At 41.9% G+C, this 13,423-nt stretch overlaps 1 protein-coding gene across 4 annotated transcripts in view; it reads left to right on the forward strand.

The window, feature by feature from the left end:
* plch2a (phospholipase C, eta 2a) overlaps positions 1 to 13,423 on the forward strand; it is a 155,159-nt gene that overhangs the window by 107,751 nt on the left and 33,985 nt on the right. For all 4 annotated transcript variants that reach the window (XM_072586297.1, XM_072586294.1, XM_072586295.1 and 1 more), the window contains 4 exons: positions 424 to 548; positions 4,968 to 5,052; positions 6,519 to 6,665; positions 8,717 to 8,796. In XM_072586297.1, coding sequence (XP_072442398.1) covers positions 424 to 548; positions 4,968 to 5,052; positions 6,519 to 6,665; positions 8,717 to 8,796 — 437 coding nt within the window. The remainder of the gene's footprint in view (positions 1 to 423; positions 549 to 4,967; positions 5,053 to 6,518; positions 6,666 to 8,716; positions 8,797 to 13,423) is intronic.

Consider the following 13,423-nt stretch of genomic DNA (forward strand, 5'->3'; position numbering starts at 1 on the left):
GGAAAGGGTATCGAGATTGTGGTGCTGGAAAAGCACAGCAAGTCAGGCAGCATCCGAGGAGCAGGAGAATTGATGTTCTGACATAAACCCTTCATCAGGAATCCTGATGAAGGGCTTGTGCCCGAAACGTCGATTCTCCTGCTCCTTGGATGCTGCCTGACCTGCTGTGCTTTTCCAGCACCACAATCTCGACTCTGATCTCCAGCATCTGCAGTCCTCACTTTCTACACTGTGGGCTGGGTGTGGAGGAGGCCTTAATTATATGGATTTGACACTTTTTACTCCTGCTCCTCAGATGCTGTCTGAGCAGCTGTGCTTTTCCAGCGCCACACTTTTTGACTCTGATCACCAGCATCTGCAGTCCTCACTTTCTTCTTGTCACTTTTTACAGTCTGTCCTTACTTAAGTATTGCCTTACTGCAGGTAACTTTAACCCAACAGCAGAAGACTTACTCTCTGGACAGCCAAAGAAACAGCTCGTTTTGAGGATCATCAGTGGCCAACAGCTTCCAAAACCCAAAGACTCCATGCTGGGCGACAGGGGAGAGGTAAAGCTCAATCTTGGTTTCATCAAAATATAGCGGATAACAACTGTTCATGAGGCATTTCTGATTGTCGTGATGAAACTTCAGGAAGCTATCAATTCAGAACTGACAACACAACTTGCCCATTGTGCTACTGAACCACGTTTCTCAAGTCAAGTAGGGAGTGGAACTTTTCCCCCCAAAATTCCCGCAGGCAAGGATTTCAGTTAAAGCTTTCAAACTTGAGGTTAATCGATTGTTATCAGGCAAGAGAATTCTGCATTTTAGAACCAAGCTTCAAACAGAGCCAAGTACAGGGAAGAACACACTGGTGGGAGTAGTCTATAAGTCCCTTAACATCAGTATGGTGGGACAGAGAATAGATCAAGAGATAATGAGAGCATGTAAAAAATACAGAACATTAATCATGTATGACTTTAATCTTCATGTAGGTTGAGAAAGGCAAATTGACAGAGGTAGCCACAAGGAAGAATTCACAGTGTAGTTTTCTAGAACAATATGTTAGGGATCAAACCAGGGATTGTGCTGTTTTGGATCTGGTAATGTGCAATGAGATACGTTCAGTACATGAACTCTGAGTAAAAGGTCTCCTAGAAAACAGTGATCATAACATGGCATGGTTTGGAATTTAGTTTGAGGGAGAAACTTGGGTCAAAAACAACTCTTCTAACCTTAAATAAGGGTACTCATAAAGAAATAAGGGCAAGGAGTGGACTGGGAAAGGGTCTTCACAGCAAAGGTGGTTCAGGAATAGTGGTCAATGTTTCAGAAATAGTTTGTGGGTCAAAGAACGATATATCCCCATGAGAAAGATATATTCCTATGAGAAAGAAGGCCTCTCGGAGGGGGATAAGCTGAATATGTTTATCCCGAGATGTTAAGGATAACATCAAATTGAAAGTACAAACATACAACATGGCAAAGGTTAGTGGTAGCCAAAGAATGGAAGCATTTTAAAAACCAACAAAAAATAAAGAGGGAGCAAATATACTTTAAGAGTAAACTTATACATAATATCAAGACGGGCAACAAGAGCTTCTTTAAACACATGAAAAGAAAGTGACAAGCCAAAGTGAACACTGGCACCTCAGTGAATGAAACTGGGGAAATAGTAATGGGGACCCAGAAAATGGATGAGAAACTGAATAAATACTTTGTATCAGTCTTCACAGTAGAAAATACTAATAGCATTCCAAAAATACCAACAACTGAGGAGAAAGCGAAGGAGAAATGTGTATAATAATTTTCAGAGAAAATATACTAAGGAAACTAACTGGTCTAAAAGTCAAAAAGTCCCCTGGACCTGATGGGTTATATCCTAGGATATTAAAGAACGTCACTACAGAGACAATGCTCATAATCTTCCATGAATTCTTAGATTCTGCAAAAGGTGCCAGAGGATTAGAAACTGCCAATGCAATATTCCTATTCAAAAAGGTGAGGAGACAAAATAATGTCAGTTAGCTTAATGCCTGTCATTGGGAAAACGGTAGAGTGTATTATAAAGGATGGAATAGCAAAGCATTGAGATGTTTGTAATGAACTGAGCAGAGTCAGTATTACTTGATGAATGAGATATCAAATCCTTTGAAGAGGTAACAGCAGGATAGATAAAGGAGAAGCAGTGCATTCAAATATTTGGATTTTGAGAAGGCATTTGATAATATACCATTTGTTAGGCTAGTTAGTAAGAACCCATGTTGTAAGGAGGTATTGTATTAACTTGGACAGAGGATCGGCTAACTGATAGACGATAGAGAGTTAGTTCAAGGTGGGCATTTTCAGGGTAGCAATCTGTAATTTGTGGAGTGCCACAAGGGTCAGTGCTGGGACCACAATTAGTTACAATATATATTGATGACTTGGATGATGGAAGTGAATGTACTATCACCAAGTTTGTAGATGACACAAATATAAGTGAGAAGGCAGGTAGATTAGATTAGACTTACAGTGTGGAAACAGGCCCTTCGGCCCAACCAGTCCACACCGACCCGCTGAAGCGCAGCCCACCCATTCCCCTACATTTACCCCTTACTTAACACTACGGGCAATTTAGCATGGCCAATTCACCTGACCCTGCACATCTTTGGACTGTGGGAGGAAACCGGAGCACCCGGAGGAAACCCACGCAGACACGGGGATAACGTGCAAACTCCACACAGTCAGTCGTCTGAGGCGGGAACTGAACCCGGGTCTCTGACGCTGTGAGGCAGCAGTGCTAACCACTGTGCCACCGTGCCGCCCACAGTGAGGTAGTGAGGATCAAACAAGCAGTCTGCAGAGGGACATGGAGAGGTTGAGTGAGTAGGTAAAAACTTGACAGAGATGTGAATTCTGCACTTTGGCAGGAAGAATAGAGGAGCTGAATTTTTTTTTAAAACAGAGAAAGCTGCAATTCAGAGGGATTTGGGAGTTCCCGTGCAAAAAATACAAAAAGCTAGCATATAAGTTCAGCAGGAAATAAGGAAGGTAAATGGAATGTTGTCTTTTACTTCAACGGGAATGAAGTATAAAAATAAATAAGTCTTCCTAAAAATATGCAAGTCTTCCTGAAACTACACTAATTAGCCCTTACTTAGAATATTGTGAACAGTATACCTTATACATAAAATATGAGTAAAAGTAACCATGGAGCTATCAGATTGTCATAAAAACCTAACCGACTGTCCATTGAGGGAAGGGCACTTACTGTCCTTACCCTGTTTTGGTCTTTATGTGACTCCAGTTCCCCACTAACATGGTTATTTCAAAATTGCCCTCTGAAATGGCCCAAAATCTATTTAGTTAAATGCATCTGGGAATAGACAATAGATATTGTTCTTCAGTGAGACCCACAGCACAAGAAGCAGGAAGAAAGGTTACCAGGATGAGTCATAGAGAACTGCTCATCCCTTAGGAGTGTGTCAGAACTTTCAGGAGTTGCAGGGCTGGAGAAAGTGGAGGGGCAAAAATAGGAAGTGCCCTCCTTGTAAACAAAATGACATATGGGTGACACCAACCTAACAAGATGCACAGTGGTGCCAATGTAAATAGGTTGGCACTGAGGGAGTAGCAACACCTGCCAAGAATGTTAATTATGTTTCTAGCTGTTAAAAAAGTAAACAGATTTATTCATATGTAAGGGAGTTGGATATACCCACCATGTCTCTAAGATGTAAAGTTTAACTTTCACTGGGAAAAAAACATCAGAAGTAGGAGCAGGAATACACTGGCTCCTACATTTGGCTACTCAAGCATTCTGCTAGGCATGTCTTATTTCTCTATTTCAATTACCCCATTTTTCTACACTATTCCCATATCTCTTGATATCTTTAATATTTCAGAATTTATTAGCCTCTGACTTGAGTGTACCCAATGACTGAGGCTCCATAGTCATCTGAGGGCAGAAAGTTTCCAAGATTTCCCATCCATTGGGTGAAGAGGTTCTTCCTTATCTCAGCCCTGAAAGACTTACCCCTTATTCTGAGACTGTGTCCCATGGTCCTAAACTCTCCAGCCCAGGAAAATATCCTTCCTGCATCTACTGTGTTGAGGCCTATAAAGGAAGATGCATGCTTCAATTAGATCACCTCTCATTATTGTGGTATTCCAGAGAATACAGACCCAGTCCCTCCTCATGGGATAAGCCTGCCACTCCATGGCCAGTCTCGTGAACATTTTGTACATGCCTTTTATGGCATGTATATCCTTCCTTATGGAAGGAATACAACTGTACACAATACTCTAGGTGCAGTCTTAATACAATTGCAGCAAAATCCTTTATTCCTGAAAACCTCTTGCAAGAAAGTCCAAGTTAACCATTTGTCTTCCTATCTGCTTACTGCACCTGCAAATTGGCTTTCAGGAACTTCTCAACAAAGACTGTATAATGAAAGCACTGCCATTATAATTCCACTTTCTCCCAGTATCTACATCGCTCACTGAGCATACAATATGCAGGGAGTGTACAATGGACAGGACAGGGCAAATCATATATAATGGATGATAAAAACACATAATGAATAGGGGTATAATGGTTGCAGGGGGCTGAAAAATTGGATGGGGGTTATAGAACAAGGCATATATGTAATTGGTTGGGGCAAAGTGGTGCAAGGGTGTGTTTTGGACAGGGGGAGTATTACGGTGATGGGTATAATGCACTCTTGGTATATAATGGGAGGGACCGTAGAGTGGATAGGTTTATTATAATGGACAGGGGCTGTACACTGGGTGGGTGGTGTATAATGGACTAAGGGAGTACAAAGGATGGAGACTGCAATGGACAGGGTATGTACAATGTGTTGAAGTGTATCATGCGCAGTGGTGTATAATGGATGGGGGTGTATACAGACAGGGATATATAATGAGAGGGATGAATTATGGACATGCTATGCTGTCAGCTCTAAGTTTAATCCAGGTTTTCCCAATTCTGTTGTTCTGTAGATCATTGACCCTTTTGTGGAGGTTGAAATAATCGGTCTGGCTGTCGACTGCTTTAAAGAGCAGACCAGGGTGGTAGATGACAATGGTAAGAGAACCACCAGATCTGTCACTCCCTGGAGACTCCACAGTGACACAGGGGGAGAGGGACAACATTGGTTCGGCGGCTCAGTCAATGTGTTGAGATTGTTGTAAGTTGCAGGTTGAACATCATAATACCACTAACACTGCATTTGAGAATTCTAACTTCCCTGAAGCTTGGCTGACTTTGGTAATGGTAATTTGTAACTGAGTCATAAGAAGCAGGAAGATCCCAGGCTACACAGAGAGGGGGGAGTTTGACACTTGATTTGTGTTTGTCCATGGACAATTGGTAGGACTTCTACACTTCCATAGTTACATTTAGCTTTGAGTAAATATTTGCCAATCTTGGTGCTAATGTGAAAATTTTCCTTCAAATTCACCTGTTAATTCTCACCAACTATTCCTTTTTTTTTAAAAGTACATTCATCAGTTTTACGAGAGTTGAGATTGGGGCTGGGGTTGGTGGAGTAGGTATGTGGTGTTAACGTTACTCAGAATCACTACCACTAGGTGGCGACAAGCACCAGCATATTGGTCAGCAAAGGGCCATCCAATTGAGAGACAATGAGGCTCACACCTTGCAACTCCTTGAGGCTTCTCAAAGGGATGTTCTCCTGGTGGGCATTTACCCCCTGTTGACGGCAGAGATATGAACTCAAGTGGCCAACTCAGTCATCCTGCTCTGCCTGCTAATGCATCCACCTATAGCAAACTGGAGCTTCCTCACAGTTGATCCTACTTGTTTAATAATATGGATATCTGCCTTAAATGATCTTGATAAAGTTAATAGCACCTGAATAAGTCATTAAAGGAATTTCAGAATAACGTGCAACATAATTAGGATTTCCTTTTACTGAGAGTGTGAGTCAGAAATTGGAGAAAAGGTGACAGGATCCTATGCCTGATTTTATGGGGGGGTTGTTGCAATCATGTTAATAACTCCTTGATACATTCTCAAATCTAATCAGAGGTAAATTACAGCTATACAGTGCCCCATCCCCAAAAGCACTTAAAATCTTTTTAAAAATGTAATCTTTGCTGCAGTGTAGGAACTCTTGCAAGCTCCCATGAAAAGTATTGCAATGGTGACCAAATAATCTATATTAACTGATGTTGTTTTGAAAAAGAAATATTGGCCCAGTGGAAACATCTTGTCCTCTTTAAATAATGCCATAGGACCTTTTGCATCTACCTAATGGTACCATTACTTTGAAGTGTTCTTCAAAAACACAGCACCTCTAACACTGCAGCAGTCCCTCAGTGATACACACTGGGATGGTGAGCTTTCACAATGTGCTGTGATCTCTGGGAGTGTGCACACAGACCGCCTAACTCCAAGAACCACTGAGATACACCTCAACCTTCAGATCTCAAACTGTGTGGTTGTGGAGAATCCTGTCCTTTACTGATGGGCCGACTGGCAACTTACTTTTGTGCATCTAACTGGGTGAAATTGTTGTTGTATTGCAGGGTTTAACCCAATGTGGGAGGAAACACTAGTGTTCACTCTGAATATGCCTGAACTTGCTCTTGTCCGCTTCCTTGTCTGGGACCATGACCCAATTGGCCGGGATTTTATTGGTCAAAGGACTTTGGCATTCACCAGCATGATGCCTGGTAAGTGAGAGATTACTGTGTAGTCTCAGTAACAGTATCCAGTCATTGTTCCTTTCCATAGGGAAAGGGCAGTGCCTTTTGTTGTCAGAGGATTGCTGAGTGAGTTAGTTTCATTGGTGTTTCTGTTTTATGTAGCGGAGCTGGCCTGTCCTGAGTTAGTGATAGGTCTTGAGGACAAGGAATGTCTCTCATTTCTCATTGGAGCTTTGTATAGCAACAACAATAGGTTGTATAGCAACAACAATAGGTGGAGTTGTGGACAGTGAGGAGGGCTGTTGTCGGCTGCAGAGGGACTTAGATATGATGCAGAGCTGGGCTGAGGAGTGGCAGATGGAGTTCAACCCTGCCAAGTGTGAGGTTGTCCATTTTGGAAGAACAAATAAGAATGCGGAATACAGGGTTAATGGTAGGGTTCTTAGTCAGGTGGAGGAACAGAGGGATCTTGGGGTCTATGTACATAGATCTTTGAAGGTTGCCACTCAGGTGGATAGAGTTTGTAAGGAGGCCTATGGTGTATTATCGTTCATTAGCAGAGGGATTGAATTCAAGAGTCGTGAAGTGATGTTGCAGCTGTACAGGACTTTGGTTAGGCCACAGTTGGAGTACTGTGTGCAGTTCTGGTCGCCTCACTTTAGGAAAGATGTGGAAGCTTTGGAGAGGGTGCAGAGAAGATTTACCAGGATGTTGCCTGGAATGGAGAGTAGGTCGTACGAGGATAGGTTGAGAGTTCTCGGCCTTTTCTCGTTGGAACGGCGAAGGATGAGGGGTGACTTGATAGAGGTTTATAAGATGATCAGAGGAATAGATAGAGTAGACAGTCAGAAACTTTTTCCCCGGGTACATCAGAGTGTTACAAGGGGACATAAATTTAAGGTGAAGGGTGGAAGGTATAGGGGAGATGTCAGGGGTGGGTTCTTTACCCAGAGAGTGGTGGGGGCATGGAATGCGCTGCCCGTGGGAGTGGTAGAGTCAGAATCATTGGCGACCTTTAAGCGGCATTTGGATAGGTACATGGATGGGTGCTTAATCTAGGTTAGAAGTTCGGCACAACATCGTGGGCCGAAGGGCCTGTTCTGTGCTGTATTGTTCTATGTTCTATGTTCTATGTTCTAACAACAGCATTAATGCCCTTTGTTTCTGATACAGAAAAGAAAACTCAACAGAAGCACAATGAAAAGATGGGCATTGAGCCAGGGAAGGAAATTGTTGGAGGGATAACCAAAAGCTTGGCTAAGGACATAGGTTTTAAGGAGGATTTTAAAGGGAAGTACAAAGGGATTGAGACAGGGAATTTCAGACTAAATTGTTTCTAAAAATTGTCATTAACAGGGCTGGAGAGTATACACTGCACGTAATATCATGGTGAGCACTCAAATCCAGAGGCTGAAGAATGGAGCATTTATTTGGGGGAGCAGGGAGGAATTATAGAGTTGGAGGCATTTACAGAAATGGGGAGGGCCGAGTCCATGGAAACGTTTAAACACAGAGCCGTAAAGTTTAAATTGGAGGTGTTGATGCCTTGCCAACTAACATAGGTCGGTAACGACAGAGGGAATTGGAATTGCAATCATATGTGGGAGCTTGTGAAGGATAGAAGGTCATCCAAGAATTCATTGGAACTGTTGAATTTGTAGGAAGCAAAGACATCCCTAAGCATTTTAGAAACAGATGGCTGAGTTGGAGTTGAAGATGGGCACTATGATGGAGCTGGAAGCAGGCAGTCTTTCTGATGGAGACCATGTGGATTTGAATTCAATTCAGCTTTGAATAAGTTGCAAATGGTTTGAAACAGTGACTAGGGAGGGGTGGTAGAGTCAGTCACTCTGCAATAGAATTTGTGACAGGAGACTCAAAGGCAATGTCTTCAGTCTTCCCGCTGTTTAGCTATAGGTAGTTGTAGCTCTAGGCTGTAAGCTTTTATCCCAGACCTTGCAATATTTAGTCTTGAACCTGTGGTGGGGGTGGATAGAAACACTGTTCACATGCTTTGTACACCATACTAAGAAAACGAAAGGATATGATGTTAACCTTATTTCTTTCTCTGGTTTCAGGTTATCGGCATGTGTACCTGGAGGGGATGGAGGAGGCTTCCATCTTTGTTCATGTAGTTATCAATGACATCAGTGGTAAGGTGAGTGCATCTCATCAGAGATGTTAAAAGTTTTAAAGCTATCCCCTCTTTTGCTCTGTTGACAGTACTTGGTACTTGTGCTCAATGTTCAATCTGTCCCTCTTTGTGACTCAGGTGCTCATCGTCCATAGTTTGATATTCTATCCCAGTGGTGTTTTAGTAATTCTGTATGTGGCACCCCTTATCGTTCTTTCCTTTAACTGAATAATATCCAAGTGGATGGAATCAAATCTATTTCAGTGAAAACTTGGATAGGGAGAGGTAAGGAAGGCATTATCCACTTCAAGACTTGGGAGGGAGACAACCATGCCAGCTGTAACTCAGTCATTGTGCCAATTTCATTGTTTTTCTCTGTTCAGTTAACTAAATTGGCAAAATGGTTTCAGCTTTGTTTCAGTGTAGAAGGAAATGATAATTATATTGCATGTTATTCTGAAATTTCTTTCATGATTTATTTCCCTTTTAAAGATCGTTTAAGGCAGATGTCCATATGATTAAACAACTAGGATCTATCCTGAGGAACCTCCAGTTTTCAGTGGGTGGATTCAGTAGCTGGGCATTGGATGAATTGTCCTTTGGTTGGATGTCCCATTCTTATGTTCAAGAAAACATTTGGTTGGTTTTCCCCATCTGCTCTAGACTGATAGAAACTATTCTGGAGGGGACTGGCCCACCAGAACTCTCTGTGTTCGAGAAATGACTTGTTTGGCCAGTTCTACATTGTGGAGAAGTCCTAGCTGACTGCATCACTGCATACCAGATAAATCCTCTCACAGTCATAGTGGATTAGATTTGAAATAAAAACATATAGATCATGCATAGGCACAAAGATTCTTGGCAGCTTTCCTTGAGTTTTTCTTTTTAAAGTGTATTTGAGGACTATAAACTGAACAAACGACTGGGATGGTGCTTATTCTAATGCAATGAGCTGCTGCTTTACCAGCAGAAGTGTGAAATTATACCTACCCACCCCCTCCTGATGCTGTAATCTTTGGCTGCATCAGACCCCGCAAGGCTGGATGACTACCAACTACACAAATACACTTACATGATTACTGAGAATTCAGCAAAACAGGAGAGGTGTCGAATAGAGCTCGTTAAATATGGCATTGCATTTCTCTGCTAAAAATGCCACCCTTTCCAATAAAAATCAGGAAACAGAGTGTTGGGTCTATTTTAATTAAGAGACATCTGTGCTAAAGGAGGCAGGAAATAAGGTGATGATTAAAATCAGTCTCATTCACTTGGTTCTGTCAAAGCAAAATGCTTACAGACAAGACATCTGGCAATACCACAAGTGACAGAAGGAATAGATCTAATCAGTTGTAGGTAATATTTTTGAGACAAATGGAAATTGTTTTTTTGATGGTGTGCTCTCCAAGATTAGAATGCAGCTTTGGTTCTTTCTTTCTCAGAGATGTTCTTGTATGCTGCTTTGCTTTGTATCCTGCCAGTGGTAGAGTCAAACCTATATTAGATTGACAGTGCCTGAGCTGAATTGAAAATCAGTGTTATTTTAGACGAGGGAACAATGTCAGAACATATCAAATTGAATAACAAGTTTGTTAACAACCCATTCCATAAGCAAAGGTGACAACCCTATAATGTGTTTTCTCAGCATGTGCCATACACGTTGTTAGCATGTAAAGACAAGAAACAATTTTGTTTCAGTACCTCTTTAGCCTACTCCAGTGTTCTCCTCATCCTTTCTGTTTTTCTTTTGTTCTGTTTCTGTCTTCATTGTTCGGATGTGGATATCGCTGGCAAGGCCAACATTTAATTCCCAACCTTAGTTGCCTTTGAGATGGTAGTGCAGCCCACTGCCTGTGTGGTAAAGATAGTCTCACAATGCTGTTAGACCATGAGTTCTAGAATTCTAACCCCATAGCAACAGAGGAATGGCAAGCTGGGATTTTGCGTGACTGACAGAGGAGGTTCCCATGCAACTGCTGCCCTTGCCCTTTTAGACAATGGTGTTGGCAGGAAGGGGACACATTACTGAAACTACTTGACAAGCTGTTCTGGTGCATTCTGTTGATGGTACAGAGTGCAGCAACAGTGCACCAGAGGTGAAAGGAGCTGATATGTAGATTGTGGGTGAGGTAGCTATCAAGTGGATAGTTTTAACCTAGACTAGATAGTGTTGAACCCCTTGAATGGTCTTGCTCCTCGAGATGCCCAGACATTGATTGTCGGATATTTGGGATTATATGACTCTCCTGCTAGAAACGAGTTAGGCTGAGGGATGAACTGATGAAGATAGTTAAAATTATAAAAGTGATTAATAGGAAAAGTGAATATTTTGATGTTTTCCAAAACAAGGAGTCATCAATGTAAGATATTTGTTGTAAAGTTGGACCAGTTATTTAAATACTGTAACTATAACAACAAGCCAGACCCTGGGAAATATGTTGGAAAAACTCAGCAGGTTTGGCAGCTTCTGTGGAGAGAAATCAGCATTACCATTTCAGGTTCAGTGACCCTTCAGAACGTTCTGAGCAAGGATCACTGGACACAGAATGTTATCACTGATTTCACTCTACAGATGCTGCCAGGCCTGCTGAGTTTTTCCAGTAATTTCTATTTTTGTTACTGATTGACAGCAACCGCAGTTCTTACTGTTTTTACTGAGAAATCTATAATGAATAACTCACTTCCAGACTCTCCAAAACCTGTCTTTCATATACACAGAGTAGAAGTCAGGAGTTTGATAGAAAATGCTTCACTTACCTGGATGAGTGTAGCTCTAATATCATTCAAAAAGCTTGACACTATTCAGGACACAACAGCTCTCAGTCACCACCATAAACATTCACCCTGTCAACCACAGTCACACAGTGACAACCGCGTGTACTACCTACAAGGTACACTTCAGGAACTCAGCAAGGCTCCTTTAACAGCACCTTCCAAACCCCCAATCTCTACCAACTGAAAGGATAAGGGCAGCAAAAGCATATGAAAATATCACCACCTTCTAGATTCTTCTAACCAGCACCAATTCTGACGTGAACCTGTATCACAACTCCGTAACTGCCATTGAACCAAAAACCTGGAATTTCCCCCCTAACAGTGTGTTGAGTATTCCTAACCATACGGACTGCAACAATTCCAGAAAGTTGCTTATTACCCCTTCTCAAGGAAATTAGTGCTGGACAACATATGCTGGTCGATTCAGAGATAATCACCATTCTATGAGTGAAGAAAATAAGTCACAAATCTAACAGGGAATTCAAGATAAACATATTTATGATTAGATTCCTTAGAGTGTGGAAACAGGCCCTTCGGCCCAACAAGTCTACACCGACCCTCAGAACAGCAACCCACCCAGACCCATTCCCCCACACCTAACACTATGGACAGTTTAGCATGGTCAATTCACCTAACCTGCACATCTTTGGACTGTGGGAGGAAATTGGAGCACCCGGAGGAAACCCACGCAGACACTGGAACAATGTGCAAACTCCACACAGACAGTTGCCCAAGGTGGGAATTGAACTCGGGTCCCTGGTGATGTGAGGCAGCAGTGCTAACCACTGAGTGATCGTGCCACCCTTTATGCAGATATGTTTTATATCCTTCAATGGGACATGGGTGTGGCTTTCTAGGACAGCATTCAATACCCCCTTTGAATTGTTCTGAAGGTGTTGATGGTGAGCCAGTATCTTGAACCGCTAGAGTCTGGGATGGGGAAGAGTATTCAGAAAGGAATGCTATTAGGAAAGGATTTTCAGGGTTTGACGCAGCCACAGTGTAGGAATGGTAACAGTGTTCCAAGTCAAGATGGGTGCGAATACAGAACACCTTACTGTTCACTTCCTGCAGTGTAGACCCAGTTAAAGGGGAGCAAGGAATCAAAGAATATGCTGATGGGGTTTGATGAAGTATGATGGAAGGAGGCTTGTATGGAATATAAACAGTGAATGAGCTAGTTGAGTCGAATAATCTGTTTCTATGCTGTAAACTTGATGGAATTCTATGGGGTACAGGTTAACTTCTTCAGCTCAATCTACATCAGACATTTTTCTCTCTCACCACCTTGATTAATTGGGAAAAATGTAAGCATCAGTTTTCTTGATGTAACTAGATAATTGTGTTAGTCAAAAAGAACATCTTGTTTTTGAAGCTGTTTAGCAAAAGCCTATTCAGGCGTAAGGCAGCCTCAAAATCACAGATGCACATTATCACTGGAACATCATTGCAATCTTCCAGATCTATTTACTGTCAGGCAAGGATTGTCAAAAGACATTAAACCTCGTGGATTGTTGTATTATTGTATTTATTTTAGACATGCTGGTGCAGGGGAGTACATTGGTAGAGTAGAAACGTGGGTGGGTAGGTGGAACACTGTGTACATTCATTAATGGCAAACGTATTTGAAGGTACATTGACAGAGACTTTTTCACTTATAATTAAATCAGATTGCTCCTTTGTGGACGCCTCAAAGAGGTTTGCAGTGGAAGGAAATGTAAATGAGTCCAATTCTGTCAGTTGAGTTTCTGATCAATTCTTTTTTTTTCTTTGAAGCTTCCACCCCCCTTCTATTTATGATATTTCTTTCTTCTCTGTAATCCTATTTTATTAGCTGAATTGTTGTCCATATGTGTTTTTGAGTGAAGTCTTTTTTCCG

Source organism: Chiloscyllium punctatum, chromosome 16, assembly GCF_047496795.1.
Source record: "Chiloscyllium punctatum isolate Juve2018m chromosome 16, sChiPun1.3, whole genome shotgun sequence".
NCBI classification, from domain to species: Eukaryota; Metazoa; Chordata; class Chondrichthyes; order Orectolobiformes; family Hemiscylliidae; genus Chiloscyllium; species Chiloscyllium punctatum.